The sequence below is a fragment of the Rissa tridactyla genome, chromosome 8 (assembly GCF_028500815.1).
Source record: "Rissa tridactyla isolate bRisTri1 chromosome 8, bRisTri1.patW.cur.20221130, whole genome shotgun sequence".
Lineage (NCBI taxonomy): Eukaryota > Metazoa > Chordata > Aves > Charadriiformes > Laridae > Rissa > Rissa tridactyla.
Window position 1 is genome coordinate 12,932,749 of NC_071473.1, and position 14,593 is coordinate 12,947,341.

Consider the following 14,593-nt stretch of genomic DNA (forward strand, 5'->3'; position numbering starts at 1 on the left):
TCAAAGCCAGTAAAATAGTGCATTGGCCTCTAAAGATGCTTATACTGGAAACTTCTGGAGGTCATGAAATGAGCATTTCAGAAAAAAAATAAAGAGAAAATCCTCATCTTTGCACTCAAAGGTGGCCTGAAATTCGCCTTCTCAAAGTGCAGAAAAAGGTTACAGTCAACTGCTGTGCATTTATATAGCTTACATGTTGAGGAGTTCTCTAATTACTAAATGACATGTAGTCTTATGTCTTGACAGTAAAAGTAATAAATGTTTAATCTAAGGCTAAGAGAGAGATTAGTAAGAGGAGACTGTATATCTTGATGGAGGAGTGCAGCAGAGAGCATGTCATACAAGGTTTACCATTATCTTCTATTTATCTCCTGCCAAGCAACTGTGTTATGATTTGTAAGAGCTACAAACACCATATAAAGCATCCTGTGGATTGTTTCTGCATTTATTCAGAAAAGCACGGTCATTCACAAGTATGACAAAATGTAGTTTCGCACTATGCTAAATCTTGCTGTTACGGTTCTTCTGTTTTTCCCAGTAGAAATGTTTATGTCTCTCCTTTCTGTTGACAGCAACTCAACTAATGAGGGAACTAACGTAAAGAAGTGCTGCAAAGGATTCTGCATCGATATCTTGAAGAAGTTGTCTAAAACCGTCAAGTTCACATATGACCTGTATTTGGTGACTAATGGGAAACATGGCAAAAAAGTCAATAATGTGTGGAATGGAATGATTGGTGAAGTAAGTTCTGTTAGGTAAAAGAGCTCTTAAGTAAGAACTTAGCAATGTTTGATTTTAATTCTTTTGGAGAAATGAGGTATTCTCTACTGAGTAATATTGGTGGTGTCTTCTCTTTGTGGATCAGGTGGTGTATCATCGTGCAGTTATGGCTGTGGGGTCTCTCACTATTAATGAAGAGCGCTCTGAAGTGGTTGACTTTTCAGTTCCATTTGTTGAGACTGGGATTAGTGTCATGGTGTCACGCAGCAATGGCACAGTTTCACCATCTGCTTTTCTAGGTATGATTCTCCAACCCCTCCAGTTCATTTAATTGTGTTCCTGTAGGGTTGGGTAGGTTTCATTGTTTGTTAAGCTATATATTGCATTGACATGTTTCTGCTGAGGTTTGAATTTTACATTAGGAAGTTGGTACCGTGTCGACATGCTGATTAACGTGATTATTAGCACATGTGCTGTTGTGTTTCAGATGCAGTAGGTGAAAAACAATGATGGTGATTTCAGTATGAAAAAGGATTCCCTGAAATCTTCAGTTGGGAAATGACTTCCTCAAAACCTGCACCTTTACAAACTAATTTATGCTTGTTTAGCCCATCATAAATGGTTTAATATCTTCTACGCTCACATTCACGAAATAATTTTTAAACCCCTTGTAGAATAGTTAAGAAAAAGAGATTTCCTTATGATTAGAAATGATCTGACAGCTACTTTGATAAGTTACTTCTGGCTCCTGCACACCGCACTAATGCACTGGAGAGCTTCTGAGTGTTTTCTCCATTGATGCAGTTGAACAGTGGAGGTATAGCAAAGAAATTAAAGGCTGGACAGAAAAGTGATGGGATACAGAGAAACAAAGATGTTGGTCTTTCCTTGTTTGCTTCTTGCTTCAATTGTTCATTTCTTCTTTCATTATTTCCCTCGCCTTCTCTTTTAGTGCTTATTGTTTAGTTCTATATTTGGTCATTAACCTGAATTTACCTGAAACTGAAAAGAGAATGAGCCGCAAGATGTATCAAAAGTGCCTGGGATGTTATGGTCCTCATAGTGTATTTGGGCCCAGTATTTATAAAGATAATTTGCACAGGAAAACAGTGCTTGTGACACTAAAGTCCTTTAAGTGAAATTGAAAAAAAAAAAAAATTCAGTATTTTCTAGATATCTTATGGAACATTTTAGTATGTTCAAGTCCATCGGGTCAGCAGTGATGTCATTTCTGCATCACTGATTGCATGTTTTCCTTTTAGATTGCTAAGTGTAAGTTCTTCACTTCCACTGAAATCACGTGTAGCCATTGAGGGACAGACTGTTGGTGTAGTACTGGCTACAAGTGGGAAAATAATTTGGTTTTCTTGCACCAGAATCATCATCACAGAGCCTATTTCTCATACCTGTTCCATAAAGGCACGTTACAGAGATGATGCAGATAAATATGACACAGGGAGTGATCAAATAACTCCCAAACCTGCTGATACCTAAACAGATTTTGGTGGTGGTTATTATTTTGTTTAACAAATGAAAGACTTTTTGAAGAAATTATAAGAGGCTGTACTTTTAATGAAAATATCCAGATAGTGGCTTTTCATTTCTATAATTCACTGACTTGCAAAGTTAATTCATTTATAAAATTGTAGTTGCAGCATGTTGAAATTATCATTTGAAACAGAAGTACTGGGGTGTTTTCTATATGTGCTGCAAGTGCAGTTGATTTTTATTATGGACTTTGCTTACCTCATAAAAACCTGCTTACAGCTGCCATCAAAAGAGACGCTGCTTTTGCATTTTTCACAACAACATAGTTATTAGTTTTCTAAAATGCATTTAATGTTATTGGTTTAGTTGGACGTACATATAATTCAAAAAGTAAAAATAACCTTTCTTATAAAGCACTATAGAATAGCATCGTTTTGGAAGAAATCTGATTTACTGCACCAATAAATCAAGTCTGTGCTCTCAGAAGTACGTTCTGGTTTTTCAGACGTAGATGAAACTGTCACTTTACTGGAATTGACTGTGTATTTCGATGAGGTGTGCATAGTAGTAAAAAGCTTTGCCATGCAAAATGCTATCAGGCAGGTAACTGAGTTTATTCACAGAGAGAATTTGTTTCAATTAAATGAACGTCTAAGAATAGAGTCATCTTACATAATTCTTTTAAAAGATTTTTTTTAAACTGTGTGAAATACAATATTATTTCTTTAAAATAGCACTTGATTACAGTTCAAGAAATATCTGGGTTTTTGTGATTTGTTACTACGAATGTAGACAAATACATTCAAATACAGATTTTGTCTGAACTGGGTTTTCCATTCAGTGGTTGAGTCCAATAGATCTAAGTGACTGTTGGGCTGGCAGCCCCTTCCTCATTGTCTGCTGTGTTCTGTTTCTGATGTGGGTGTCTCCTTCAAAGGAGAATTTTATCCACATTAAAATATTTCCATATCGTACTAAAATTCATATGTACTAGATCCACAAATATATTTTTTTTTAATATTCTGTGGAGATTTTATTCAACTTTATTTAAACAAACAAAATAAGGGAAACCTCGAGTCCAAATTTCTATATTTTTAAGAGGGAAAGAGATCATAAGTGAGGTCAGTTTTCTCTTTTGGAGGCATTGCTGGAATAGAAAATCTATGCCCCTCCTTAGTTTTTGTATGTTTAAGTATTGTTTTGGTGGTGGGAGGTAAAACTTGAAGTTAGTGGAGTACTGCATCTTTTTGATTGCTCAATATTCTCCATTGCCAATCATTTGAAATGTACACTGGCAAGTCATATATTAGTATTTTTCTGACATATCATAGCTTTACTGAAAATTCTTATAAAACCTGCTGCTTGCTTGAGGGAAGTTCTCTTTCTGTCCTTTGAGAATCAAAGAACGGTGCTGAATGTGTAATTTGAGCTCTAATATGACAGGAAGATCGACTTTGTTATTCAATTGATTTTGTACTTGTTCCATCTTACTGCTTGCTATTCTAAATAGCTTTTTATTTTCCTATTGCTTCTTTTAATCCTCCACCTCATTACCAGAGTGCTTAAATTATTAAAGAGCATTCAGCTTAAACTGTTGTTATAGCTCACTTTTTCACATCGGCTTGTTTTGCCCTTTGCCTTTTTAGATTTTGACAAATTACCATTGCTGTTTCTACACTGTTGCTTTTGATAAAACTCTTATCAGGCTTGCTTTCTTCTATGAAAATGCTCTCAAAATTGTATGATAGTTTTATGTGAATTCCAATTTATTCCAGTTAATATGTGAATTCACAGAATATTTGTTATTAACTGTATTTGGCTACAGAATGTCCTTTACCTGCCTGCATCTGAACAGTTTGGCTTAAAATTTCCCTGCCTTGCCTTTTAGTTTGCATCCAAAAGCACTAGTGGGGCTATTTGGAATTTGCTCTTTTCTTGCTTCCAAATTTCTGAAGAACTGTAGCAACGGCAAATGATCTCATGAGATGTCCATGCTTGGGCCTAAGTTATTACATTTCATTCTAGTTCTGGGTGAATCATTCATGCTAACTCAGGCAAGGTTCAGATTGGGCTATTTGGTTTAGCACACTTCAACTCTCACTCGTGGTTGATTCCTTCAGTGATGGAAAATGATAGAATAATTTTCAGTGGTTCAAATCTTAACTTAAATTCAAAGAATAAAGAAGTTAAGATGGAGGAACCTCTTGGGCTTTCAAAAACAGGCAAAGCATTGGAACATACTAACTTCTCGTCATTTCAAGAGCTTCTTGATTCTGTCCTAATTTGAAATAGTATGCTCAGAGATTTTTTTCTCACACCTCAGAGCACACTCACACTTGCATTATCTACCAAAATTAGGATATAAAATGCCTCCAAATAAGCTGACCTAATAAAGAGATATTACTTTGCCATACAAAACCTTTCTTACATATATCCTTGTATCGTGACAGCTGCCACAGGGACTCCTGAAGTGACAGAATTTGTGATTGGGCAAAAGTGATATTTAAGAACTTTGTGTTATCACATACTATTACCATATCCAATCTCTTCAAAGAAGTTGGTGCTTAGTCTGGTATTTGAAACTGCATTTAGTTTTCTGTTCCAACCTACTCTTTTTACTTAATCATGTTTTTTCTGTCTTTCAAACTGACATTCAGTTTTCCATAAAAACCTTTTGATTTCACAAATTTCCTCCCAGATGAGAATGAGACTTTCAAAAGGATGTGTTTGCAATTGTTAAAAACAACATCTTCATTGCAGGTAGATGAAAGTGAACACAGAGAGAAAAGAATTCTGAAAAAAAGGAAAATAGTTTGAATGCGAGTATTTAGCTTTTTTACATAACACTTATTGTTGGATAGAAAATGAGACAGAATTCACTGAATTACTAAATGTATTAAACGTGCTTAATTGCTTTTGCTCTGCAGAAACACAGTCAAAATGGTAAGACCATTCTGTTGGTACATGCACATAACAGGATACACAGAAACGGGTGACCTGATTGTAAACCACATAAGCAGCGAGCCAAAGCAATTATTTGCAACTCAGTGTCAGTTAAGGCTTTATCAACGGAAAGTGTGCAGCCTTTGTTTTTGAATTGCAACTTACATTTAAGATTTTGACTGTATGAATTTTGTGTATAGTAACAGCTGTTCTTCATATATTGCTACTTAGTTATTTGCTAGCATTTTGGTTGGTAAAACCTAATTTAAAGAAAGCTGCTGGGCTTCCCTAGCCGAAGACATTAGAATTCTTGTGCTGTGACTGGTTTAATGAACTGTGTTTCTGTTTCTCTTGTCTGTTTTGCTGCAGAGCCTTTTAGTGCATCTGTCTGGGTGATGATGTTTGTGATGCTTCTCATTGTGTCCGCCATGGCTGTCTTTATATTTGAGTACTTCAGTCCTGTAGGATATAATAGGAACCTAGCACAAGGGAGAGGTAAGCTTTGCATTTTACACAAGCCTAAAGCTATAAAAAAATCATGTGTTTCCCATCCCTTGCCCTCCATCTTTTAAAATAAACATACCATAGAAATAAAACAGTAGAACGAGCTGTGAAACTGTTTGCTCTTAATTTAAAATATGATTTCTTGAGGGCTTATATGCTTATGTTTGAATTCTAATTCATTGGAATAAAGACATATAGAAGGGTAAATGATATCAGAGAGTCATATTCAGGCAGTGTTTGGTTAGTATACTGTATCAGTTGTAGAATGTCAGCTTAAAAAAGCACTGGAATAAATTCTACAGACTCCTGACTCTTCATGAATTCATGGTTAGTTCAGAGATAATGATCTAAACTGGTGTGGTTTGGTGGATAACGTGGGAAAATAGCAGTTACGTTATATTTAGTTTTATATAGTCCCTATAAAAAATCTGATGAACTCAGCCTTGAAATGAGGCCAGTGACAGAAGGGCATCTCTTCTTTCTGTGTAGCATCGACGGTTATAGAAATTTCATTTTTAAAATATACCAGCACAACAAATTTAATACAGAGCTTGCCTTTCTCAACGAAAGCTGCAGTTGTAAATTATTAGCACTTTGACCTGAGAATGAGGATTCCATGTATTGTGGTGCCCTCATCCTTCCCTTTCTTTACCTACAGTTCAGAATGCAGCCTGTTTTTAATTTCTAAATCATACTTGCCTCATTTTATAACAAGAGATCTTCCAGCTTCGTGAACACAGTTCTGGGGACTATTACAAACTAGTGGTTTCTTCTAGATTATCATTGGTTTGTTCGCTGAAAAGGGGGATTATTGTAATGTTCAGATGGTGTTATCGTTTTGATAAGATGGTAAATATGTAACCTCTGTCCAAAGTAAACACGAAGGGGAAACCAAAGGTGAATATAGAGACTGTAGATCTAGGGGCTAGGCTGTTCTTTTCTGTGCTACCTCATGTGCCAGAATTGATTATTTAGTGTACTTAAGGCTATAAAGACATATTATGGCACTAGACCGTCCTAACTTAGCTCTAGAGACTTGCCATGAATCCAGCTGCCATTCATTTGAAACATGGGAAGCTTAAAATATATGGGCATCTTTATGTAGATTACTCCTTCCCCTAGGCATTTTTGGCAGGATGAACAGAACCATAGAATTGCCAAGGTTGGAAGGGACCTTTCAGATCTAGTCCAACCATCAACCTAACTCTGACAAAAACTGTCTCTAAGCCATACCTCTGAGCACTATGCCTACCCGTCTTTTAAATAGCTCCAGGGACGGCGATTCAACCACTTCCCTGGGCAGCCTGTTCCAATGCTTATTAACCCTTTGAGTGTAAAAATTTTTCCTAATGTCCAATCTAAACCTCCCTTGGTGCAACTTGAGGCCATTTCCTCTTGTCCTGTCTCCTGTGACTTGGGAGAAGAGACCGACCCCCACCTCTCTACACCCTCCTTTCAGGCAGTTGTAGAGAGCAAGAAGGTCTCCCCTCAGCCTCCTTTTCTCCAGGCTGAACACCCCCAGCTCCCTCAGCCGCTCCTCATCAGACTTATTCTCCGGACCCCTCACCAGCTTCATTGCCCTTCTCTGGACTCCAGCACCTCAATGTCTTTCTTGTAATGAGGGGCCCAAAACTGGACACAGTAAGAAGCTCAATGGTAATACAATCTCATAAACAGAACTTTAGACTGCTTTCTTGGCATGTGCTTTCCTTATCATTGTTGCTCAGAAAATATATATTATCCTGGCATCAGCCCAATTTTAAATGGCTCTAGAAGGTGGTTTAATAAACCAAAAGTCAGCTCCATTTTGCTGCACTCTATCTTCTTAGCACTGCTGCAGAATAAAAGATGGTAATCCAAGATGTTGTGCTTGATTACATTGTGAGAAATTAGCACTATATTAGAGAGCCTTTCCACTGAAATGAGAACATGCACTGAGTACACCCACTTTGGGTTTTATTCTTTTAAGAGTAATTAAATTATTACTAAAATAAAGTGTAATTACATTAATAACCAAATCTGAATTTTTAATGTGCATCCCCTTTGACAAAGGGGCAGGGCAGGAGGTAATATTACAGGTGTCTGCATCACACCTTGTTGTGTCAATTGTGGTTTCATTAAAAAATAGATACTTATGTAAAGGTCAAATGAGTCACAGTCAGCGGAGGCATGTTTCTCTCCATTGAAGATAAAGGGAGTCTAGATGATGAGCAGTGTGTGATGACTGCACTGTACTTACTTAGAGCTGGGTAAGAACAAACTTCGCTCTACAGATAAGGCCTGTTGAGTGGATAATAGCATTGCTAACCGGCTTCTGCCACTGTGTGGGCCTGAGGGCATCGTGCTGACCACTTCTTGCTTTGGGATGAATTAAGAACTGAACTGACTGAAAACAGGAATAACAGGAACTACAGAATGGATTAGCTGGGATAGGTTTTTACCTGTAATGCCGACACATTTGAAGCCACGGAATCAACTCTGAATGAATGAGGTAGCCAGAGTCTGGTTCGTTTTAAGTCGTGTATCTATACAGTAGCTGCTTTGTGTTGGCTTACTGATTTATCCTCTGAGTGCAAGGTTGCTTAGAAGTAGGTGACGTATTCACACATTTTGATCTTAAACATGTTTATATAAAGTTTGAAAAGCGTAATGTTGGAAGACTGGAGAGGATACAAAATAATTTGGGTGAGAAAAGTACTAGAATTGAATTATTAAGACTTAAACTCCCAATTTTCCATTTTACGTGTCCACTGTCACAGACAACTGCAGGGGGCATACAGTGGCACATACCTTACTGCAAGACCCACATCACTTTGCTTCTCCTCCAAACCTGTGCTATCCTTTTTCATTTGAAAACTTTTGAAGTAAATGACACATAGAAAAATGTTGAAATGTTTTTTATAAATATGGAAATAAATGTCATTACAATAGAGAGTACCTATGGTAAATCCTGTGATTCCATTGGAAGTACAGTGAATACGTACTGAAATATTTTTTAAGTATATCTTTGTGAGTACTTCGTTGTTATTATGTAGGGCATCTTGCCAAGGTTTAATTGAATTGCAATGAAAATAACTGCTCTTTGCAATTACAGATCCCCATGGACCATCCTTTACCATTGGAAAGGCGGTGTGGTTACTCTGGGGCTTGGTATTCAACAACTCTGTGCCTGTGCAAAACCCCAAGGGGACGACCAGTAAAATCATGGTTTCAGTTTGGGCTTTCTTTGCTGTCATCTTCCTGGCTAGTTATACTGCCAACTTAGCTGCGTTTATGATTCAAGAGGAATTTGTTGACCAAGTGACTGGACTCAGTGACAAAAAGGTAGGTCTTCAGCTCAAAAGACGTCAGTGTCCATTCTTCATAATCCTTCTACAAATTTGTACTTTGTGCTAAAAAAACCTCTGAGCAAGATAACAAGCTAAAACTGGATGATTTGATTCTGAGTGTAAGCCTTTACTAACAAACCTGAGACCCACAGCATGAAAATATCAGACTGTTTTCAAAGTCTTTGAGCTGCCTTTTCAAAAGTAACTGCATTATTTGAAAAGTATCTTTATTTTGTGATGGAAATCAGTTCCTGTTTGATTAAAGGGAATGCCTCACCAATATACAAAATTTGAAAAATAAAAAAGTCAGCTTGAATGCAGGGAAGACATATTTAAAATTATTTGAACATCTCTCTGTGGAACATTAATAATATATTACTTGAAAAAATATTTATAAAACCAGCAAGTATACAGTAACTAATGGAAGCCAGTTAAGGCTCCTGAAAAAATGTCTTTTTGCTTTCTATGTCGTGTGCAAGGAAGTTACAGAAAGAGTTCAGATTTAAAGTGGTGCCAGCACAAATAAGCAAAGAGAAACAATAAAAAGTGATACATGTTGTCTGTGTATGTTTGAATGTTTTCCTTATATGAAATGGCAAGAGTAAATAGGAAAAATAAACAGATCAGATAATTTTGGGTTTTGTATTATCACATTGAAGTGAGATGTAAATTACATAGGAAAAGGTGCTGAATTTTGATATGTTTGTGGAAGACACTTTCCTAATTCAAAAACTTTTGTGAGAATTGCACTTTGAGCAGTAGACTCTGATAATTCACTTAAACCCTACTCAAGTTTCACGCAAATTGACAAATAATAAATACGCTTTTTCTTTTCGTATTGTTGTAGCTTGACTGAGCTTCCTTCTGCTGAAAGTATACTTTCCAAGTCTTTGTACTTGCAAAGTTTAATCAATAGTCCTAGAAACCTAGCGATTCTTTTATTTCGTTTGTGTGACTGCTTTGGTAATAGTGGTATTGGATGGAGGGATTGAAATCCATCTGCAAAATTATTGTTGTGGTGGATATGCACAAAATACACGAAGGCCATGCTGTTCTCGAGTTTATGCCCAGTTGTTTTAAAAGGAAACTAAATATTGACTTTAAGAAGTAATATTTAAATACTGTATAGCACAGGGGAGAACTTCACAAGGGATTTATCTCAAAGGACAGAAAATAAAGGAAATTATTATTCAAAAGAAGGCAACAGCTCAGATGATAGCCTTGTGTCTGTTTTTTGTTTTAACTGCTTTTTATGACCAGCCTTTGATTGATCTCCTGAGGTATCAAAGCATGAATTGCAAGCATGGCTAGAGGAAAGACAGATAAAAAGAAACAAAAAATGATAGTAGTTTTGTTTTTATTAAGTTGTGTTGTCACAAAACCTTTGAAAGAGTATGAAGACTGTTAAATATACCTCTATTTTAAGATAATATTCTTAGTAAGAGACAGATAAAAGGTATTCTTCGGTTGAAGATAAAAAAAAAAGGATTTGATAAATGTCTCTCCTGTTTGTGAGAAAGTACAGAGTGTTTTCCTGGGAAGTCTCAGTTTTGGCAGGATTTGGCCCGCACCTGGCACAGCACTAGTGTTCGGGGCTGCCAGAGCACCCTTATCTTCCTCTCTCTGCTGGCTGTTTGCCACTCTCACCTATGGGCTGGGAAAATGTCAGAATCTGTTCTGTAGCTTTTGGCTAATAACTTCCTTATTTTTGTTATTCTGTTCTCTAGGCTAAGTAGGATTTTATTTCCACAAAAAGCAAGTTAAAAATAGCAAAATACTTGAATTAGAAAATACTGTCTGCTTTTGTGTGGTCCTCTGATCATTTATTTCATCTGCCACCTTTGTTTTTATTTTATAGTTCTTCAAATTTTGCCTGAAGATATAGAGATAAATCAGGGCAGCCATGCCTTTTCTGATTAAATTAAACAAGCCAGAAGTCCAGAAAAGCAATGATGATCTAATTCCAAATATTCCTCTTGTCATACACAGGTTTTGCCTCCTCTACAATCCTGAGGTTTCTTGGGTTTTAAAAATTCAAATAATTAAGGATAATTTATGGGAATATAATCTGATTCGTGTTAAATTATTTTTCTCCTCTCTTTGTCTTGTTACTGCAATGTTGTTGTTGGGGGACCAGTTCTGGAATTCACAACAGTTTTATTGTCATTCAGTGGAAAACTCCAATCCTTCCTGCAAGGAAAGTGGTCATAGGCAAAGTCCAGGGAGAAGGGACAGAAGTATGGGTAAAATTAATTTAAAATAGTTAATATCTAGAAGTTAAATTAAAAAAGAAAAACTTCTGGGCTGGTAAAGCAGTTTACTGTTCCCTTCTCTCCCCTTTTTCCTGCTGCCACAACTGAAGAGTCAAGCTCTTTTGGCAATGCTCTTTTTACCAATGCTCTATTGTCAATGCAATAAAGTATTCCCAGTTAGAGGTCCCGAGGTTTCTCAGCCCAGCTCCCTATGTGACAGACTATCGAGAAGAGAAGCCAGGAAAAAACCTTTCTCTCTCTGAGCAGTCATCCCTGACCCTCAGCGTTCAATACCTTCCCGTTCAGGAAACGTCTTACACTCTAGCATCTGGTTCACCAGGTTTGCTGAACACATGATAACGTCCTCTTTACCCTTCTATGCTTTGAGACCTCTTGATACTTTCCTCAACCTTCATAATGTTGCTAATGAACTTCTGAATGCCATGTCATCTATGTGTCACGCAGAAATACATGGCACAGCATGTACTGGAGTTACTAGGGGTGGGTGTTCATAAACTCAAATGATTCAGAGATGAGAAGAAAATTATATTTTGACATCCTTGTGTATGTAAAAGAATTTAAAAAGCTTTGTGTTCATAAAAAGGTACAGAAAATTAGTCCAAAAAGTATCCAGCACAGTTGCCATTTGTAGCCGTTTTTACTTTTGAGACCATTTATGCCTTTTTCATGTAGTGAAAGAGATGAGATTACTAAGGGAGAGTAGATAGTGGTGGACAGAATCGTCTTGCAAACCGTTTATCTGCTGTGATTCCTCCACAGTCACATTTTAAAAAATGCCCCACGTGCATGGGGTCTAGGGGATTCTCTTCAACCTTCACAAGAAGCCTTAGTTATGCCATTTACAGGTTCCTTATTTTCGCAAGATTCACAGTATTCTAGTAACGTTGGATTTCTATTTTTGTGCAAACAGATGGCACGAGTTCTGTAGTTACTTAGAGATATGTCTGTGTCAGAGCAGACTGAGGTCAAAAGGCAGCACGGATGATGGGGCAGTTAGGGTGACCCTCTTACCCCAGTCCATCTTTCCACGTCTATATTAGACCTTTACAGTGCTTTTTGAGAGTTGTCAGAGTATCGACTACATTTCAGTAACTGATGAGTATAATAATAGTCTTGGAATTGCTAAACACAGTAGTTGTATTTTTCAAAGATCAGAAATCAGACTGTCAGTGTTTTCCATCTGGTAAAAGAAGAAAGCAGAGAGTTGAAATATGGGTGTTTTTCTATCACTCCAAACCAGCCATAATTCCCATTAAAATCCGTGTTAGCAGAGGGAGAATATTTACTATTTTCTACTATTTTAGTGATGTTTTCTGCAGTTCCTTAAAATACTCCAGAACAATAACAAACAACTGCTCTGAATATCACCTTTTCAGGCAAGCCTGCAAATCTTCAGATAAAGTCAATATTTAATGTTTGTGAAAGATCACCTTACTGGCTTTAATGAAATTGTCAGTTTTATTAAGGCATTTAGGTAAAACAAAATAAAACCAATAGGACAAGGACTCTCTCCCCAGCTCAGCCACAGTGTTTAGGTTCCTAGATCAGTAGGACTGGAGTTTTGTTACCACGTGCCACAGTTCTAGCAGCTGGCAGAGCATGGGGAAGCAAGATCAAATTGATTAGTTTTCTGAATAGCAGTAGATCTCTCCACAGTTATGACTCAAGCAGGGGGCTTGTTCATTCAATTTAGGGATTTTATTAGCGATTAAAAAAGATTAACATTTCAGAAAGTGTCTAGGAAGAAAATTGCTTCCTAGCAGACATGATATATTTTATTTCCCATCATGGGGCTTCAGGGAAAATGAATGCATGTAGAGTCTTGATGCTTTTTTCTTTCTTGTCTCATGCCTGCCACATAGATCTTTGCTGCAGTCACAGAGCCTATATGCTTCTCCAGGACATGTCAGTTCATAGAATATAAGTTTACAATTATTGACAAGAACTTTATACACTTTAGATGTGAGTGTGCCATTCGTAAAAAGACTTTAAACTCTTATTTCTTCTTTACAAGACATCTGTGAGCAGGCAGTAGTAGCAGACAATAATTTTCAAAAAATTATCTCCTTGTGACTCCTGTATGTATTGGTTAGTGTCTTGTGCCAAGAAATTCTAGTCAATGGATGGTGTTTGGAACCATTTCTCTCTGAATTTTCTGTATTTGAATTCCTTGTATGACTTATTTCGTAACTTGGAATTGCTTGTTATCCCCATGATCTTTGAATGAACTAGTACTTTTTATTAATCTTTGCTCTCCTGCAGAAATATTTTTGTGTTCCATGAATGTTCAATTTGGGACAGATACCTCAATTCCTTCAACCATTCCTATGGGAGGGAAACTCCTCCCAACAACTTAAACTCATATGAATGTTCTTGAAAAGTGAGAATAATCAGAACCAAACTCCATTTCTAAATTACCAGGACACTCCACCATAATCTTCCAGTTCCCTCAATTCCTCTGCCATACCTCAGGATTAGGAATTGAGTTTGCAGAATACTCACCACAGCTGAGTTTCCAAAATATGTCAGCTGTAGGACCAGCAGCACTTTTTACAGGTCTTGAAATCGGCATTGTTTCTCTTTAATCATTTTTTTTCCAGTTCTGTTGATTGGGGAATTTGATACAGACATTAGGAGGTACTGGAAGCCATCTCACTACTTCAGGGATTAATTATCTGTAGATTTAAATAAAGTTAATAGCAAGCTACATCTCTATTAGTAGAATCTCTGGACATGTATTTATGTGCGGGGTTTGTCTCAGCATTGCACAATAAACAGAAAAAGGAGATAGCAAATATAGACTAAGAACCATGACTAGTATACAGTGTAATTTTAGTGCATGGGTCAATTAGTATGTGTAAAGTAGTAGCAAAGTAATAATTTAAACAGTTAAGCTGTGAAAAGGGAAAATGAGAAAAGTAAGACATCTGTTAGCTGAACAAATAGAGAAAAATAGAGTTCATTCCTTTATGCTTTGTCAAAATATGCTTAATTAAAATGAAGCATTTAATTGTAGTACTGTAACATGAAAATATTGTTGCAGCAATAATTTCACAGTCAAGGTTTGATGGCATTGAAAATACTCCCAGTTTTAAGCTTATTTTTATTATTTTTGCAAATTGGCACTGGATCCTGGGAATTCCTGGTGCTCTGAGACCCAACTTTAACAAGAGAAGTATTACATGTGTAGCCCAAAGGAAGCAAGCAACCCTTGCAGCGCAGGGTATAAAGATTGCTCTTCTAACTCCAATAGTTAAAACAGAGTGCGTTTTGCTGTGGAATTCATGGGTGACTGCTTTTATCAATGCTCAATTGAATTTCCTCATTAGCCAATAG

General features: G+C 36.8%; 1 protein-coding gene across 5 annotated transcripts in view; it reads left to right on the forward strand.

The window, feature by feature from the left end:
• GRIN2A (glutamate ionotropic receptor NMDA type subunit 2A) overlaps positions 1-14,593 on the forward strand; it is a 233,908-nt gene that overhangs the window by 169,329 nt on the left and 49,986 nt on the right. For all 5 annotated transcript variants that reach the window (XM_054212709.1, XM_054212707.1, XM_054212705.1 and 2 more), the window contains 4 exons: positions 573-741; positions 866-1,019; positions 5,521-5,646; positions 8,750-8,979. In XM_054212709.1, the coding sequence (XP_054068684.1) occupies positions 573-741; positions 866-1,019; positions 5,521-5,646; positions 8,750-8,979 (679 nt within the window). The remainder of the gene's footprint in view (positions 1-572; positions 742-865; positions 1,020-5,520; positions 5,647-8,749; positions 8,980-14,593) is intronic.